At 34.5% G+C, this 19,290-nt stretch overlaps 2 protein-coding genes across 3 annotated transcripts; one reads left to right on the top strand and one right to left on the bottom strand.

Moving 5' to 3' along the window:
• Positions 1 to 34: 34 nt before the first annotated feature.
• LOC110413146 (putative methyltransferase PMT3) lies at positions 35 to 5,159 on the bottom strand. 2 transcript variants are annotated; one of them, XR_002444924.2, is made up of 10 exons: positions 4,748 to 5,155; positions 4,009 to 4,060; positions 3,579 to 3,887; positions 3,310 to 3,474; positions 3,018 to 3,200; positions 2,311 to 2,905; positions 1,496 to 1,608; positions 1,193 to 1,413; positions 845 to 1,017; positions 606 to 630 (listed from the first exon to the last, which is right to left on the bottom strand). XR_002444924.2 is itself a non-coding variant. In XM_021423860.2 (9 exons), exons 3-9 carry the CDS (start codon positions 3,822 to 3,824, stop codon positions 462 to 464), a joined length of 1,692 nt encoding a protein of 563 aa, XP_021279535.1. In that variant the 5' UTR covers positions 3,825 to 3,887; positions 4,009 to 4,060; positions 4,748 to 5,159; the 3' UTR covers positions 35 to 461. The 2 variants fall into 2 exon arrangements, 1 of the variants encoding a protein (XP_021279535.1); XM_021423860.2 differs by lacking the exon at positions 845 to 1,017 and having other exon boundaries at positions 35 to 630; positions 4,748 to 5,159.
• Positions 4,862 to 17,932, top strand: LOC110413147 (Serine/Threonine-kinase). The gene is made up of 10 exons (XM_021423861.2): positions 4,862 to 4,979; positions 5,207 to 5,412; positions 5,521 to 5,594; positions 6,819 to 6,899; positions 7,595 to 7,687; positions 7,929 to 8,048; positions 15,990 to 16,061; positions 16,494 to 16,571; positions 17,244 to 17,506; positions 17,588 to 17,932. The coding sequence occupies exons 2-9, from the start codon at positions 5,325 to 5,327 to the stop codon at positions 17,433 to 17,435; spliced, it is 798 nt and encodes a 265-aa protein (XP_021279536.1). The 5' UTR covers positions 4,862 to 4,979; positions 5,207 to 5,324; the 3' UTR covers positions 17,436 to 17,506; positions 17,588 to 17,932.
• Positions 17,933 to 19,290: the final 1,358 nt, after the last annotated feature.

Below are 19,290 nucleotides of genomic sequence, written 5' to 3'. Positions count from 1 at the left end.
TTTCCACGCAATTGAATAAAGGAACTCTTCAACAGTGCGTAATCTTACATTTATTATTCAAGGATATTAATTGGTGAAAGAATAATTATCTTACACAATCTATGAATTTAATCAATATAAATGGGTGTAAAAAAAGAGAGGAATAGGACCAATATTCTGGATAAGCTGTCTTCTATGTTCTACACTGAAGATGGAAGAGAAATAAAAGAAGACAAGGCTACTAAACTTGTAGAAATGGGCATTGTTTGTGCCAACCCTGCAATGATGGGACCTTATGAAGTCAAAGGCATTTCTTGAATTCGAACTTTGCTCTCTTACTCCGAATCCTTAAGGCTTTCACTTGTAAGCCACATTTTCTTTTGAATTATGAGCACTACGTCCTCATCTTGCTCTGAGTCCAGCTGAAAGTCTGTGTTGCCATGATTCCCAGTGTAATGCTCCTAAATATTTCTTTATTCAACCTACCGTCGTCGCTTATCATTAACATCGATGAAACCCTTAGGCCTCAAGATACGGTCGATTTCTATTAATAAATCCACAATGCTACAGTCTTTCTTCTCAATATCAGAGAAGACAGTCCAAGCATTGAGGGAGTTCATAAGTTCTGGATAAGTTGAGAAGCTTTCACACCTGTTAGTTGCCAGGCACAGGAATTTTAGCAACAATAGGATTACTTCAAGGCAGAACAAAATGAAATATATGACAATGCGAACTGAAAAAGGGGGGTTGTGTTTGTGTGGGTGTTGGGAATGGATCTTTCCAAGGCTGGTTATGTCCTGCAAAACAATCTTGCACCTCAGGGGTTTCCCCTTATTTCATTCAGGGTAAAGCAAAAACTGCTTACACTTAGGTAAAGCATATGTAGAAGGGCTTTAGAACATTTCTGATAATTGATTGCAGCAGTCGATTACTCAGATTCATATTAGCTGTTAATAACTTCTTCGATCTGGGAGCTGTAACTGTTTGGTCTCTTGGAACCTATGGAGTCTAGACCCTGCCTGCTACACTCTTTAGTCCCTGAGAAAACTAACTATTAACCTTTCTGAAGGTAAACTAAGTATCAGCATGTCTATTTGGAAATCCTCACCACAACCTTCCTTGGCCCCCTCGAAGCAGGACTATGCTAAAAGAAGCCATTGCATATTAAACAAACAAAGTCAAATTAATTGTCTAATTAAAATTCTTAACATACCAGTTATGGACGGTTCCTATCAGGCCTCTGTCATATATTATCTTCAGAGTGTTAGGTCCATCTTCTGGCACCACATTCATCACCCAAACATCTTTGTCATTCAGAGCAGCTGCAAATGAACCCATGTTTGCCTTCATATCCATTAAATTTCTCACTGTATCAGACTCAATATGTGGACCCAAAAGATTCCAATAGTTTTCAACTCTTCGCTGCCAAAGTTCCTGCAACACATCAACCACTGTCGTAAACCAGCTTCTTTAATGCATGCACAGATAAATAGGTAGAAGTTTTGAGACAGATTACCGTGTCCTTTGCAAACATTTCATCAGAGTAGCCCAAATCAGCAAGACGGGGAGGTGGAGTAGTCAAACGAGCAGGCCAAGGAGCCAACCCACTCCCTCTTGCTTTCTGAATTTCTGATTGGATTGAAACAGCATGTCAACTTCCAACATTAATCTCTTCTAGCATGGAATCAGCTTATAATGCAACAAGAAAGCAAGGCACAGAGCAATGTTTCTTTTGAGAAATAAAAATTTTATGGGAAATTCTCCTCCTTATTTAATATTGACAATAGAGGTTTACTTCCCTAATTGTCATAAATTATAAAAGAATAGATAAAAAATCAATCATTAATGCATGCTTAATTCTACCTTTCTGCATATAGTTTTTACAACTTACAGATGCAAAAAGCAATAACATTAAGATACCAGAAGATTGCACTAGGTAAGTAGAGAATCTCATTGAAAAGGAATACAAGAGTAACTAGACTCTAAAGCATGCTTTTCGTTCTAAAACAATGGCTTCAAAGTTAAAAGTCATTTCTATCTAAAAAAGAGTGCTGTGTCAACATGATTAGTTCTACTTTGCATATTTGGTAGAAAAAGTTATTTTAGTCTAAAGTCCTTGAGCTTTACACTAGTCTCTTCAACACATACATGTAGCAATAGTCCATGTTTAATTCTAGCTTGCAGATGGAAAGAATCCATTGGATACTTACTTCAGTCTAAATTTGAAGGAATTTCACAAAATTCTGTACAATATTTATGTAGCAATAGTTCATAGATAGGGAAAGCAGACGATCAGATGAAATATACAAGACAAAGGGCAGAAGTACTCACGACTGGAGTAAGGAGTGATACAAACTTCCATTGGAACACCCCAAACTGCATCTGGATCATCATCAGATTTGCATATGGGAGGATGAGTACCAGGCTCTCTTTGCATGTAACAGTCATTTGTCAGGGGTTTGACCCAAATAACAGTTTGATTCCTTTTAGCAGCTATCTTCCAACACATTCGTTCCACGAGGGCACTCATTGCTCTCCAAATTCTCAAATCTTCTTCATCCTGGGCATATGCTTCAGGAGATGAATAGGCAAAATAACCTCCCGGCCTGAGTACCCGGTCTAGCTCAAGAAGAAGGATTCCATTCCTTTGAAGCCAATCAATCCTACAACGTGAACAATGTGCAAGTTCAAAAGATCTACTTGGGTAAGGAAGTCTCTTTGTCCCTAAAACACCAAGATATGCAGGAATTCCTCTCTCCAGGGCAAACTGGATCTGGTTTTGATGAACATCATTTGGTGCTAAAGACATTGCAATGATATCAGACGAAAGAAGATATCCTCCAAAACTAGCAACTCCACAACCCACATCAAAAATAGTTCGAATATTTCCCTCATTGTTTAAAATGTTGTCTGGAAAGTTCAGCATCTGCCAGTTGAAAACATGAATATGATTACTGCTGATGATCAGACTGAGTTTTATATATTCAAATAACCAGTATTTTGTCCTTTTTCCTTCCTGAACAGGACAATTCACTTACATTTGCCATTGAAGCAATATACTTGTCTGCCCCATAATGGAAGTGAGTTCCGCCTCCAGGAAATGCAATCTTGTCACCCTTGACAATCATCCAATTCTGGTCAGATTTTTCCGTTGCAAGGTGGGTATGTGGTATATTTGCTTTCCATACCTCATCCCTGCTTTTGGGCCACTTGATAGGTATCTGAAACCATCAAGAACTAAACACTTTATAATGCCTAAACCTGCACGGCCAGAAACCTATGAACTTTTCTTAATTCCATTTAACATAGAAAACTAGAGCAAGGCTTCACCTTGTACCCAGGTGGAGGAGGAATCAAACAATTGTAGCATCTTTCAGGCTGTGGGCAATGTCTTTCGTAGTGTTCCATCAAAGATAAATCCAGCTTCAATCTTGTCTGGTATATAAAATTCCTGTCTAGGCAAGGAATAAGCTCGGAATGTCGATCATCACAAACCTTTGACAAAGCAATTAGCAGCAAAAACAATTTATATCAGGTCATCCATAAACCAATACAAGTGCAAAATGGTAAAGAAGTTGGCTCATATAAATTTCACTCACAGGGAAACTCCTCAGCGTAACACCATCATCTCCATCTTCAGCTAGTTTAGCAGAAGTATCAACAGTATCTTCATCCCCATGCCAGTAAGAAGAACCAAATTTCCTCAAAGATTTACTTCCATACTCTAGTGCGGATGAACTGTTGTTTCGGGTGTATACATAGAAGCAACCACAACAGATAACCAAAACTACCATCCAAGTGATTAGCCGTTTCCTTGGATTCGCATCAGCTCTTCCCCTTGTCATATTTTTTTTCTCTTTTCGACCAAACCAAGAAGAAAGAGGAAAAGGATCTCCCTTCTACTTTGACTTCAACATACAGAGAGGAAATAAAGAAAGAATCTTTACAAATCAAATTATTGGATTCAAAAGACTAACTATACATTTAATATCCAAATAACTAAGTCAATATTTCACTCAAAGAAAATACCTCAAATTAGCAGTGTCTTTGACTCTTCCCCAACTCGCATATTCATAGGAAACTGATAGGAAAACAAAATACATACAAAATTTCAAAAGCAATTATATCAAAAAGACCCACACAACGCACCCTCAGCTCCTCGGCTATTAATAAATACAAAACCATTCATTCCAAGAATCAGTGGTGGAAAATGCACGAAATAAGACCATTTAGAGGACTAAACCATTATCATATTACAGACATTGAATCCAATAGAACACATTAAAGAAGCATTGGCAGTGAAATAAATAACAGAGCCGTAGTATTAAAAAGGATTCATTAAACCCTTACAACAGAAGAGAAAGATATTGCAGAGATGAAAGAGGACAAACCCAGATCAAATAGAACAAACAGTTGGGCAGTTACAGTAAATAGACAAATCAAAGCATTGAAATTTGGAATTAATACAGCGCAAGTGAAGAAAGAATCAGGGGGCAAAAAGGGAAATAGAAAAAGAGGAAAGGAATCAAATATAACAGTAATAACTAGTAAAGCACCGACAGTTGCATTGTCGACTACAATTTGACATCCAAACCAAATGCTTTGAAAGAGATAGAATAGAGCCAGTTCAGTCTTTCAAAGTTTCAACATTTCTACACCTTAAAAGTAATAATTAAATATAAAAAGAAATGCTGTCGGCAACGTGGGCAAAGAAGCGAAAGAAAAAAATTAATAATTAACGGCTGAATTAATCAATGAATGCACGTACCTGTAAAGAGAGAAATTAAAAACTTGCTAAAAGTGGAAAGAGCCCGTGGGGAGCAGTGAAGAAACCTTTACGGACGAGCAGAAAGGGAAAATTTTTGTTTCTTTTGAGATCTTTCAGAATGTTAAAGCTGTTTCTGGTTTTCTGTTTTTAGGCTGTAAGTCAGTTAGCGGGAGAGACAGAGAACAAGTTTAACGACAATGAAGGCGGTCGTTTGGTTGGTTTCAACATTCAGGTGTAGACGGCGGTTTTTTCTGTGGTTTTCGTTAGAGATTTAGAAGAAATCTTTTCTTTTTCCCTTTTTCTTGTTTCAGTCAAATTAACTATAATAGTGGAAGTGTGGCACAGAGCTGACGTAAATGCAGCTCAAATTTAACCAAAAAAAAAACCATTTTATAAATAAATAAAATATGGATAAATGTAATTAAAAAACTTCAGTTTAACTATAATTACACGTCACAGCGCTGAACAACTGAATCCAAACTGAAAAGTTCAAAGTCGGAGACGTGGGCTCCGCCGCAAATGTTCGAATTCCCGCCGTGTTAGGGTTCTGAAAGGGAACTATTTTCTCTCATTAGGGATGGAGAAAGGGAAAAAACGCACAAGAGAAGAAAATAAGGAAGAGATCGAGGCCGGAAGTAGCGATGCTGATCATTCTCTTTCTCTTGGTATGAAACTTCACGTTTCAATTCCAGTTAATTCACCTAAGCAAAAAACATAATATTTCCTTTTGATTTATAGCGAATGTTTATCATGACTGGTCTCTTATTTTGCAGAGCAAAATCTTACCTTCAGCGACACTTTGGTGGCGCTTCGTATAATGCGAGCTCAGTTTCCTCAAATTGATAAGGTCAGCTCTCTACTTCTCCTTCAATTTCTGGGTAATGTACGAAGCAACTTTCAGATTTGTATAAGACTACAGTTATCGCATTAATTTGAAAAATTCCTTTGAAAATACACTTATCCTAAATTGTAATGGTGTTGTATGTTTCATTAATTTTATACAAAAAGACAACATATTTTTTGTTATTTATTTCTGCATTTTATATTTTAATTTTTTTTCATTTTGTCTTTCTTTCTTTCTATTTCTTTTTGTTTGTCCAAAGCTTTTTGTTCGTAGTTACAAAATTGTGAGATTTAATTTATTATAATTACTATTGAAAATTTTTATTAATTTTAAAGTAAATCATCTTTAATTGTTATCAAAAGTTAGGTTAAATATAACTTAATTATGTGTTAAATTATATATTATTCATTAAGAAAAATAATTTTCATTCATGAGCTTTTTGTTTAATATAAACTTACCCCATTAGTTTGAAATACGCTCTTTATCTTTTTCAAAAAAGTAACTGGTGTTAGGATTTTGTTAACCGAACTAATATTTGTTCAAAGTTTATTTTAAATACTAAAAGTACGGTCATTTTGGTTTTTCTTTTTTGAGTTTTAATCAATTCTTTATCACTAAACCTTATTTTTTTGAAAGCAGTGGTAATTAGTTTATTTTAACTAAATATAATTTTATACATTCATTTCAAAGTTTATATGTAATCGAATTAAAGATAAGTTAAAAATGTTAATATGTAATTGGCGTAACATATAACTTAATTGAAATTTAATTTGATAGTGATTAAAGATCATTTTAAAACAAATAAAATCTCACAACTAACTAATCTCATAATTTTGTAGTTAAAAAAATCTTGTGTAAAAGAAAAAATAAAGAAAAGAGAAAGAAAAACAAAATAAATACACAATAAATAATTAAAAAGGGTATATTTGTCTTTTCATTTAATGTTAATTCTGTAATTAACACTCATGAGTGTATTTTCACGAAACTTCAGGGGGGTAAGAGGATATTTTCAAATTAAGGGAGGGTAGGTGTATTTTCTACTAAACCTCATGGGGGCTTTGGTATTTTTTCCTAAATTTCCACCTTTCCTTCTGAAAATAGTTTATTTAGCAATTTTCAATTTTAAAAGCAAGGTTTTTGGGTTGCAATGCGTAATTTTAATTATGTAACTTTTGTGTAAAGCTGTAAAGCTAAAATTCATTCATTTGATTTGGTTCTGTTTCGTAGGCTGCAATTCAGCCTTTCATTTTGCAGTCACAATTGTATAGCAGTGTAAAGGACAGAACTCAAGTGGATAGGGACCTAGAGGTTTGGTTCCTTAACCTTGAAATTTGGAAAATTACTTTGCATACGAAGTTGTTCCTGAATTATGATTCAATTTAAGTTGGGCCAAAAGTTTATTTTATTAATTGAATCTTGAGAGTAGCAATAAAAAAGCTTTTATTTATTTATTTTTGGTTTAAATGCTGTTGCAATCTGAAGTAAAGTTTATTCAAGTTATTATAATTAGTTGTGTGTTTGGCATGTTAGTCTTGCATTTTACGCTGAAGCCTCAAATTTTATATCCAAGTTGTTGGACTTTATTTTATGATATATATATATTTGTATATATATTCTAGTTGATTTTCTGCACTTTATGTATTTCTCTAGGGCATCACGTGGTTTTTCAGGAGAAAAAGGTATCACCTACTTTACAAGTTCGAACTAGATCCATATGCGTTTTGCATTTTTAGTTAGACGTGTATGTTTCATGATTAATACATCATGTGGTTCTTGGTAAAATAGATATTTGGGACATGTTTCATGGCTGAAAAATGATAAGAAAAGATTCTCTCTGTACAGTGAGTGCCTGGCTTTTGTGAAATGAGCATGTATATGTTCTAGTTTGTTAGGAGTTTCTTTGATTGCGATACTTTTTTCAACTTTCTCTCCTGCAGTTATATATGGAATAACTTTTTCTTTTTGTCTCATGTGGTTTATGTTATGTGTTCTCTTTTGTGCAGTCTCTAAGGAGGGAGAAAGTTGTGCGCATTTTCAAACTAAATACCGGGCAAGATGATCATGGTATAATGCTTTTAGATGATTATATAAAGCAGGTTGGTTGATTGATATTTGTGAATTCATTTGATTAAGGATGATTAGGTTGTCATTCTTAGTTTTCAACTTTAATGTCAATAGTTCAAACTGAGAGTCTGTTACAAGCTGGACTGGCCTCTGATTGAGAAATTAGGTTCTATGTTGCTTGGCATTATTAATAAGGGATGCTTGTTTTGTTGCAATGCGAACTATGCGAGTTACATTTTGACAGATTTTCAGTGTCCCATAATATTTGTACAGATGGAACATGTTATCAGAAGAATGGAAGAGAGGAAACAAGGTGATCTCGAAGTTTTTAAGTGGTTTAAAGCGTATGTTATTGAATCCAAGTTGGAACCTAGCATTGAACATCAAGAACTCGTGAGTGACCCAAACACCAATGAACTGTGTTCTTTATTTACTTTTTACTCTACTCGAGATAGACATAACTGTGTTTATTGGAATCCTGAGTCACCAACTGCATTCTGTGAGTACAATTTTGAGTCTTTGTGTGAACATTTTTTCTGTGTCTGTTTGTGTTTGTATGTCTGGATGCTTATTCTTTGTGTTTACCATGCTTGTCTATTATAATCCATGTGTGGTGCACCTAGTTTTCCCCCCGTTATAAGGTATTGTCTTGAAAGTTTCTTTGAGGAACATTGGTTCTTATAATTAAAATTATTTTACAAAGTAATAGATCCTAGCCACTAGTAGTCTATTAAATCTTTAGTTTGGATCTCCAGCTTTTGTATTTTTCTCTTTGGTCTCTTACTTTATTGAATTTTGATACAGAGAACAGACAGATGTACATATATTTTTCTTGAATTAGGTAGAGGTGTTAACATTTGTTAAAATGGGCATAGGTTCAAGTGATCCTAATTTTCTTTATGATGCAACTATAGTACCTAATTTTAATCTCTTACCACAGCGTCCTTTCACTTGGAGATTTGACATGCCAAAAGCTTTTTGTAATTAATCTGTCGATGTCCTTTACAGATAAATTTTCTACTTGTGTCGTACTTCAAGTGGTTCAAACCATTTCCTTAAGTAATCATTCTGGATCTATAGCCAACTTGTAATTCGTATTTCAATAGCGTTTTGAAATTTGTTTTGGATGTTGATTGCCATGTGTTTGTTTGTTGTTTTTATTTGTAAACTACTTTCATATATTTGATAAAGGTCTATTTCCACAATGTGGCTATTCTATTTGTAATAGAATAGAAAATATGGAAAAGACTAAACCACCTCAAACCTTCAGTAGCCCTAGCACATGACAATACATATCAGTCTTTAACACTCCCCTCAAGCCAGAGCACAGATATTGATCATGGCCAGCTTCTTTCAAATATAATTAATTCTAACTCGAGAAAGATTCTTAGTAAACAAATCTGCTAACTGCTCTCCCATGCTCATATAGGAAGTATATATCAATTTTTGTTGAATTTTCTCTCGTACAAAATGACAATCAACCTCAATATGTTTTGTCCTTTCATGGAACACTAGATTAGAAGAAACATGCATAGCTGCCTGATTATCACACCGCAATCTCATAGGAGATGAATCTGCAAAACCAATTTCCTCCAACAAATGACGAATCCGCATAAGCTAACAAGTAGTTTGTGCCATAGCACAATACTTGAACTCTGCACTAGACCTTGCTACCACATTCTGCTTCTTACTCTTCCATGATACCAAATTTCCTGCCACTAACACAATATCCTGTAGTAGATTTTCTATCATCTTGTGACCTAGCATAACAGGCATTAGAAAAGCCGTCAACTCAAGTATGTCGATGATATCCATATACGACCCCTTTGCCTGGTGTCTCTTTCAAATTCTTTAGAATATGAACCAAAGCATCCCAATGCATAGTAGTAGGTGCTGACATGAATTGACTTACTACACTCACTAGAAAAGAAACATCAAGACGAGTCACTGTCAAGTAATTCAATTTACCAACTAGCCGTCTATATATTTCAAGATCTACAAATGCCTCCCACTCTTGCTATAAGCTTAACGCTTGATTCCATAGAAGTCTCACAAGGCTTTGTTCCAAATAATCCAACATCTTTGAGCAAATCTAGTACATACTTATTTTGGGAGAGAAATATAACCTTTTAGGAGCGAGTTAAATAAATCCCTACAAAGTATTTTAAGGAACCCAAGTCTTTCGTTTGAAATTTTGCTTAAAGAAAAACCTTAAGATCATGAATACCTTGTTGATCACTACTTGTAATCACAATATCATCAACACAAACAATCAGCAAAATACAACCATTTTCAGTATCTCGAAAGAACATAGTATGATCACATGAACTCCACGACAGTTCAAACTCCAATACCACATCGCTAAACATCCTAAACCAAGCTCTAGGAGATTGTTTCAAGCCATACAATAATTTTCTCAACCTGCACACTTTAGCAAACTCCCGTTAAGCAACAAACCTAGGTGGTTGTTCCATATACACCTTTTCTTTTAAGTCACCATGAAGAAATGCATTTGTCACATCCAAATGGTATAAAGGCCAATGATGAGTAGCAGCTAAAGAAAGAAATATACGAACAAAAGTTAATTTAGCTATAGTAGAAAATGTGTTTGTATAATTCACACAATATGTTTTAGCATAACTCTTAGCTACCAATTGGGCTTTCAATCTAGGAATAGTTCCATCAAGATTCACCTTTATTGTTTGCACCTATTTGCACCCAGTGACCTTTTTACTTGATGGAAGTGAAACTAAATCCCAAGTACTATTAGTCTTAAGAGCCAACATTTTCTCTTCGCTGGCTGTTTGCCAACCATCATGAGATAATGCCTCAATAAAAGTCTTTGGAAGTGAAACTGAATCAAGAGAAGCAACAAAGGAACAAGAACAACGAGAAAGATGGTCATAGGACACAAAAGAAGAGATGGAATGTGTGCATTGATGCTTTCCTTTTTGAAGAGCAATAAGGAGATCAAGATCAAGATCTGATGATGTAGAAGTTAGTACAAGAAGTGAATCGGACGACTTATCTATGGGCTGAAGAACTGTTGCATCAGCGCCATGATAACAGGTGTACCACCTGTGTGATAGGAGGTTAAGATGAAACAGATGGAGTATCAAGACTAGGAGTACTCACTGTATAAATCAAGATATCATCTATTGTCTCTGTCTCAAAAACAAAGGAAGGAGGACCAGCAAAGAAAGGACTATGCTCAAAGAATGTGACATCACAAGAAACAAGATACTTGCCTAACTCTAGTGAGTAACAATGATAGCCTTTCTATGTACATGAGTAACCTAAGAATATATACTTTTTAATGAGCAAGGATCTAGCTTACTAACAAGGGGTTGCATATCTTGAACAAAACAAGTACAACCAAATAGCTTGGGAGGTTAAGAAATAAGGATTGATTTGGAGAAAAGATACAATATGGTGTTTGACGTTGAAGAACAGATGAAGGCATGCGACTAATAAGAGATGTAGTTGTATGAACATCAGCCTAAAAAACATTAGGAACCCTCATTTGAAACATTAATGCTTTAGCAACTTTCATAGGATGACGATTTTCTCTCTACTACATTTTGCTTAGGAGTAACAATACAAGAAGACTAATGAATAATAGTATTTTGTATCATGTAAGAACTAAAACAATTAGAGAAACACCCTTTAGCATTATCATTAAGGATACTAATATTAGGGTTAAATTGAGTATGAATTTTTGCATAAAACGTAACAAAGATGGAAAACACCTCATATCTAGATTTTATTAAAAATACAAGTAGTTATGGAAAAATCATCAACAAATGTTACAAAATACTTAAAATCGGTTTTGAAGTCACAAGACATGGACCCCAATCATCAGAATGAACTAACTCAAAAACAGACGTAGCCTCTTATTAACTCTAGACACATATGGCACACATGGTGCTTGGCAAACTCACAAGACTCACATGGTAAACTAGACATAAATACTAAGTTAGGATACATTTCTTCAACACTGATAAAGATGGATGACCAAGTCGACAGTGAAGTTGGAAAGGGGAAAGATCACTAGAATAGGCAATTGACGCACCAATAGAAGTAGTAATAACTTCATCTAGTAAGTATAATCTGTTTGATTCATTCCACTATCAATAATCTTCCAAGTCAAGAGATTCTGAAATAGACAATAACCAGGAAAGAAGGCAACGTAACAATTTAAGGCTTTAGTTATTTGGCTAATAGACATCAAGTTTGATGGAAAATTAAGAAGATGCAAAACTGAAGATAAAGGAAATGACAGATTAACAAATGTACTAACACTACCTAAGACTTTAGTAGTTGACCTGATGTAGGCTCATCAACAATTCTATTTTATTTAGTATTTTCATTAGCATAGGATTTTATTTTCTTTCTTTTATTTACTTTGAATTTTTTTCCTATATTTATTAGAATTTTGATACATGAGATGGACTTGTAAATCAAGTGGCAAGAGTTGGATTGGAAGGCTGGTTACTACACACCTTTGATCTAAATGGTCAAGGAATTAAGGTTGAAGTAGTTGATTTTCATGGGAAGTTTCATGCAAAGGATTATTTGGATTGAGAAGCTAGTTTGAAAAATTACTTTGAGCGGAAAACCATGGTAGAAAATTGAAAAGTGTTATTTGTAAAGCAAAAATTGAAGGTCAATGGTGCAAGAGAGTTGAAGAGCAATGTGCGCGACAAGGGAAGCTTAAAATCATCACTTGGGAGCACATGAAAAGTAAATTATGAAAGCAATTTTTGCCTATTGATTATACCATGGAATTATATGTGATTATACTGTGGAATTATATGAAAAGTTTCATTGCTTGAAAGAAAATAACATGACAATTGAGGAATATACATCGAAGTTAAATAACTTATCAATTCGGGTTGGGTTAATAGAGAGTAATGAACAAATTACTTCTTGTTATCTTGCTGGTTTAAATCATTTTATTAGAGACGAGATGGGAGTAGTTCGTTTGTTCATTATTGAAGATGCTCGTCGATATGCTTTAGCAACGGAAAAATGAGTTTCACGCTATGGTGCTAGAAAGGCCTTATATTACACTGATTAGCAAAACTATTTAGTAGCAAGACAAGGTTACGAAACATACTTACAAATTACCGAGAGGCTACCACAACCAATAAAACTAATGGGGTTGCAACCAATGTTGAAAAGAACGATAAAGGCAAAAGTATAATGCTTTATGGTGGATAAAATAATTCTGGTTCTTCTACAAATACAGGATGTAGCAATTCCCAGATTCGATGTTTTACTTGTGGGGAGAAAGGACATACTTCTTTTGCTTGCCCACAAAGAAGGGTGAACTTAGCAGAATTTAAGGAGGAATTAGAACCCATTTATAATAAATATGAGGAAATAGAGAAAATTGATGTGTATCTGGCACAAGTGAGTCCTTAGTGGTACGAAGGATGATGACTACAACCATCAATGAGGAAGCAAAAGATGGAGGAGGTGAAGCATTTTTCGCACACGTGTTGTTCGTGAAGGTAAAGTGTGTGATCTTATTATTGATGGAGGAAGCATGCAAAATGTTATTTCAAAAGAGGCAATAGATAAATTGAAGCTTCCTACAAGCAAACATCCTCACCCTTTCAAGATTAGGTGACTAAAGAACGGATATCGGTATTGGTAACTACTCATTGTTTGGTGAAATTCGCTATGGGAGGTAATTTAGATGATGAGGCTTTATGTGATGTTGTGCCAATGGATGTTGGTCATATTCTTGTTGGTAGACCTTAGTTGTATGATCATGATATGGATTATAAGACGAAGTCAAATACCTATTCCTTTTACAAGGACAACAAGAGGTATACTTCATATCCTTTTAAAGAAGAGGCTAAGCAATTGGCAACTTCAAGTCCCACAAGTAGCAAAATCAGTAAAATTGCTGGGTATTTATCTGCTGAAAATTTTGAAGTTGAAGGCAGTAATGAAGAAGAATTGAAACAAGTAAATCTAGACATCTATGAGGAGTATGTTAAGGCCTACTTGTCGGAGTTGAGTTTTTTTTTTACCCGAGGTTACTGATGCAGGCACATCAAGAATTCTATTTTATTTAGTATTTTCGTTAGCTTAGGATTTTATTTTCTTTATTTTATTTAGTTTGAGATTCTTTTTCTTATATTTATTAGAATTTTAGTACCTTAAGTCTTATTTAGGATTAGGATTTATCTTAGCTAGTATAAATAGGTGATCCTAGATAGAGGATTATTACTAATTTTTGTTTATTTTGAAGTTTTATTCAAGAGGTTTCTTTGAAACCCAATTATCTTTTATTGTTCCAAACACAATCAACCCCATTCAAGCCTAATTGTTGAGTTCTAATTATCTTAAACCTTCCGACTACATCATGCCCATCAGCAACAGTGATATAGTATAGTGATTGGAATGCCTATAAGTGGATAAAAATACTTGAATTTCCTGTCATGTGGTCAATGGTACCTAAGTCAATGACCCAGTGATGAAATGAAGAAGAAAGACATGCTGCGGGATTACCTGGCTTAAACTAAGGTTGCAATAGAAGAGGATGAAGGCTGCTGAGACTTCTGGAATTGCGTATATCTGGAAAACTCCTATCACATGGCCTTCAATGCGGGGTGAAGTAGAATTGCCAACTTGTAATGCTGCATTAGCAAATTTAGAGGTGACTTGATACTGCTGCTGCTGTTGTTGTTGTTACCCTTGTGAAGTAGGCTGATAATGATAATTTTGTTGTCTCTGCAGGGTTTAGAGCATTGATTCCTAAGGTGACCTTGTTCTCCATAATTATAACACACTTTTGGACCTCCATGAGCATCTATTCCTTTTCCACCACGACCTCCTCTAAAATTGCCTTATTCCCCACTTGATCTTCCTCTATATCCATAGCCAAACCCATTATTACCTTGTCAGACTAAGGCAGAGATTGATCAAACATATCATTAGTAGTAAAAACACTTTCCTTGATAGCACTTAGTACAGTGATAACAATATCAAACAATGAAGAAACATCCTTGTTAGCCAAGAGTTGAGAATGAATCATGTCATGCTCTAAATTTAAACCAGATAGCCAACCAAAGACAAACAATCTCTCAAGGTATTCTTTCATTTGAGCCATATCAGTAGAAAGTAGCATGGCAGTGTAAGAATCTTCAATAGCACACTTATAATCATAGTAATAATCCATAATTGTACGTCCATTTTGACTTGGATGACTAACCTCTAGTGATAAAATGTGCAATCTCTTCATACTCTTTGTGCCTGGAAAACACTCATGCAATAACTCTCATAACTTTTTAACCGTCATAGTATGTTGCATTGAAAAAACCATCTTTCTATCAACACAACTAACAATCCAAGAAAACAGTCTTCCATCATCTGTCATCCATACCTTGGTAGTATCTTCTTTATCTGGATAGGGTTCAGTAAGATGTGCTTCCTTCCCAAGTCCTCTTACTTTAACTTTAACTAGAAACTTCCATTCTACAAAATTAGAACCATCTCTAGCTAGCATAACATCAACTATTTTGTGATGTGAGGACAACCTCCACACTCTCACAACCTTCTGACTCCATCCGCCACTATTAAAAAAAATTAACACACCAAAAACTAACCAACCTCATATTCGACTAACAAGCTCTACCAATCTTAATAAAACCAAATCCACATAGTTACAATGATCCGATGAGTACCTCCTTCTTCCCTTTTTTTTAGTTTTGGGACTTTTTCTTTTTAGGGTTTTGGGTTTTTTTTTTTTAGGGTTTTGGATAGGTAGGCTCTAATAACATGGAAACTACTTTCATATATTTGATAAAGGTCTATTTCCACAATATGGCATTCTATTTATAATAGAATAGAGAATATGGAAAAGACTAAAACGGTTCTAAACCTACAATAGCCCTAACACATAACAATATATATCAGTCTTTAACATTATTATTATTTTTGGGTGCTGATATATTTAGTTATTTTAGTCATAGGTAAGTGTACATTTGGTGTGCTTGACACACTTATCAACTCGTTATGATGTGAAAATTTTAAAACAATTTTGAGTTACTGATTATCAAGTTGTTTATATAGTGGCAGACTCATATATTTATGTGTAATACATGACATGTGGGTTAAATGTGATGACTTCTGAGATCTTATATCATGAAATTTTCATGTTACTTAAGAAGAATGCCTTGTCATCAGGATTATGTTCCTTCTACATTTTGTTAGTAATATTCTTTGCAGAATGTTATTACCTTTATTTGTTTGAGTTACCAATTGCATGTGCATGCATGGTTGTGTCTGTAGTTTCATAGCTTTCTTTCTTTCCTGCAGTGTTCACTCTTATCACTAGGAGGAAGGGTGAAAGATGATCACATCTCCCTTCTAATCAATGCTGGCCTTCTTGTAAGTGAACTCTGCTTCTGATGAATTTGTCATATTGTTTCAGTTTGTTGAAATTCCATGATTGGATATATCATGTGACTACTTGCTGTGTTACATCATAAAAGTGATTTCCTTTATTAAATTCAGTAATTAGATCAAATTAGAATTACATCCTATATTGTTAATGTCACTGGATGGATTTACTCGAATGGACAAGTGTAAACTGGCACATGAAAATGGTTTTCACTGATTTTATATTTTTATTTAGTTGAATGCATATCTGGGTTTTTATAACTCCTTTTGTCTTTCTTTTTAATTTTCCCCCAGATGGTACTTATGCAATTCCATTTCCCTTTAGTTTTCTTCTTTTCCTCTTAATGCATGGTTGCTCTTAAACATGCTTGATGTCCCCTTGAGTCTGTTTCTGTTCTAACAATGACATTTTCCTTTCAGACTCGCCAATTGATTGATCCAAATATGTATTGGTTTGCAATCCCAAATATTGGTTCGATACTGAAAGGCATCTCCCAGGTAAATAACCTCTTTTAGTTAATTTTTCTGCAACAACTAGTGGATGTAAATATTTGCTTATCATATTCCATCTGTTACAAGTTCACTGAGTTTCAGTGTTTTCACTCACCAGGTCTGTTAGGTTCCTATAATTCTGAGGCAATATGATAGGTTTTGTTTTGCCAAGAAGGGGGAGAATGTTTATCCTTGATAGGTTGCTTACTTATGTATCCCAAGTTGTGGGCATATTGTGAATTAGGTGCTTGGATTTATAAAAATACCAACGCACTGTTGGAACTATACAGTAAATGTAACGGTCCATTTTGCTGATTATGAAAAGAAGTTAAAACAGATATTTAAAACAGAATCCCATTGAATTATGTTATTTTGGGTTCCCAGTTGCCAAAACTTTTGGTTTTGCATATTTCAGTTCCATCAAATTAAGAGGTCGGAAGGAGCCTGAACTTAGGAACTGGATGTAATATTAAAACCTGTGGACTTATACTTGAGTATGAATTGCATACATATAGATACTTATTCTCCAAAACATTTTAAACAGTTTGAATAATTTAGATGCTGTTTAGGTCTAGCAAGGTCAGAATGCTTTTATATTTTATAGGGAGATATTTAAGTTTTTAGTCCTCTACTCTGTCAGCACTGTACTTACAGTTTCTTATTTTGCTCGGTACTCAGGGAAGGAAGGAACTCATCTCTCTTTTAAATCGTAGAAGATATAAAGAAATGATGTTGGTCCCTTTGGAGAAGAAGCGCCTTCGATTGTCTCCTCTTGATATGAGATTTCACCTTCGTGACTTGATTGGATCTGGACATCTCAAAACTGCCCATTCACCAACTGGCATAGTTGTTCGGGTTTCAAAAGATTAGATCACAGGAGGATACCGCTAGCAGTGGCAGTTGGATTATTTCTTCTCTTTTGGCTTAGCTTTGAATATGAGGTGTAGTTACTAATTCACTGGAGTCATTAGCTTTTAATGCTTTATGTAATCTGTTAATAAATTATGAAAAATTTTGATCAGGTTGATGAATGAAGAACAAACAATAACTTTCTTGCAATCATGCACATCAGCATAGACGAATGCAGGATGAAGTGAGTTTTTTCTCTTTTAAATCTTGTATTATTCATTTATTCGGCAACCTTCCATTATTGATTAAACTGCTGTAAGGCATAACACTAATAATATTTCAGTTGGTAGCATGTCATGGTCAATTCCAAATTCATCTACTTTTTTTATTTTTTTGTTTTTGTTTCTATCAACTTGCAAATCTAACGTTTCATTACTTCCCTTTTGATCTCCCCATCTTTAAACTGAAGTTAACCACTGTAAATGATTTTTAAAGAGTCATGTAGATCCAAACCATAACTGAGAGCAATTGAATACATATACCAAAGATGTTGACAAAATATTTTGAACATTGGAATGCTAGGGCTGCTGAAAGTCTTGAATTGAGAATAAAACCTTATGCTTTACTATTAATATCATACTCGTATACATACTAGAAAGCAAAATATTTTGAAAGTAAAAATTTGTTGGTAAACATTTCATGCTCATTGACCACATTTATAAGCACTTTCATTTATATATGTAATTGTTGTCTTTGTGTGCTTAAATGTTTGAAAAAAAAAAGGGGGAACTGTAAGAAACATCTTCCCCTTGAAATGTTGTTCATTTAAAAGATCCTATGATCAAATACGCGTAATTTCTAAATAATATAGTGAAAATAGTCAAACAAATATAGAGTTTATAAGACTTTTTTCTCACTCATTAGGAAATTCTTAAGAATGTAAATTGTTTTAAACAAATTTAGAAGAGAAGATATAAGATTTGAATCAATGGGGTAAAGAATCAAATCAAATTGTAACATTGATATGGATTAAGGTTTTTGACAATGGTGCAGCTGCCACCTAGTGGAATCTCAAAGGATTAGAAGGAATATATTGTTGCTGCTGCAACATTCATTAGTGTTAAATTTATCTTTGATCTTGGTGTAACAATCTCCAAGGAAAATGTTTTGCTTTGCTTGCAAATCTACTCTAAGAGAGAAAATCCATGATATGGTCTGGTAGTAACTTGGCTGATATGCCTTATGCTTCAGAATTTTAGGTAGTTGATGAAATTTAGCAGAAGGAAAAAACATCAGCTGAATTCAGTGACATGACCATTCGGTCAAAAGTAAGGATATCAAGCTTCTATCAGAAATAAATGCATTCCTGAGAAAGTCATCTATGTGTTAGGGGAATGTGTTTATTTAATGGAACACGATGCTTATACTGGTAAATATGATTTGTGGTGACAAGCTGTGAGAATAGTCATCTGACCTTTGATTTAATTGAAGATGTTGGATTAGAAGTTAATGTTAGAGAAGATTATGCTTTTATTCTGTCATTACTTCCCCAACAGTCTCTACTGTGAATTCTTCTCATTGATCGAGTTTGGGAGTATCACCATCTATGGGAGCCGATGTTACATCTTCTAAATTATGTGAATCTAATATTGTTACATCAATTGTATTGTCATACTAACTAGAGAGAGAAAGAAAGAAAGAAAGAAAAAATGTAGGACCCGCAAGATTTTAGAGTCTTGTGATCTCCGTGCAGAAATGACTTCTAGTAGGCTTATATGGAGAACTGGATTCCTGTTGCCAGCTCCTCATAATTAGGACAATTAATTGTTGAATGATTATTTTTTGGGGTCCATGATGTTGTAGACTTGCATGGTCA

The sequence above is a fragment of the Theobroma umbraticum genome, unplaced genomic scaffold, assembly GCF_002168275.2.
Source record: "Theobroma umbraticum cultivar Fairchild unplaced genomic scaffold, ASM216827v3 scaffold_4.1, whole genome shotgun sequence".
NCBI classification, from domain to species: Eukaryota; Viridiplantae; Streptophyta; class Magnoliopsida; order Malvales; family Malvaceae; genus Theobroma; species Theobroma umbraticum.
Note: the sequence above shows the minus strand (reverse complement) of the source record. Positions and strands in the feature narration are given on the sequence as shown.

Bases quoted from the DNA above. Each gene is read 5' to 3' on its own strand.
- LOC110413146 (XM_021423860.2), bottom strand. From the start codon at position 3,824: ATGACAAGGGGAAGAGCTGATGCGAATCCAAGGAAACGGCTAATCACT. The intron at 3,475-3,578 runs GTGAGTGAAATT...GCTTTGTCAAAG, and splicing joins TTACGCTGAGGAGTTTCCCT to GTTTGTGATGATCGACATTC. The intron at 631-1,192 runs GTATGTTAAGAA...GGCAACTAACAG, and splicing joins ATAGGAACCGTCCATAACTG to GTGTGAAAGCTTCTCAACTT.
- LOC110413147 (XM_021423861.2), top strand. From the start codon at position 5,325: ATGGAGAAAGGGAAAAAACGCACAAGAGAAGAAAATAAGGAAGAGATC. The intron at 5,595-6,818 runs GTCAGCTCTCTA...TCTGTTTCGTAG, and splicing joins AGTTTCCTCAAATTGATAAG to GCTGCAATTCAGCCTTTCAT. The intron at 6,900-7,594 runs GTTTGGTTCCTT...TCTTTTGTGCAG, and splicing joins AAGTGGATAGGGACCTAGAG to TCTCTAAGGAGGGAGAAAGT.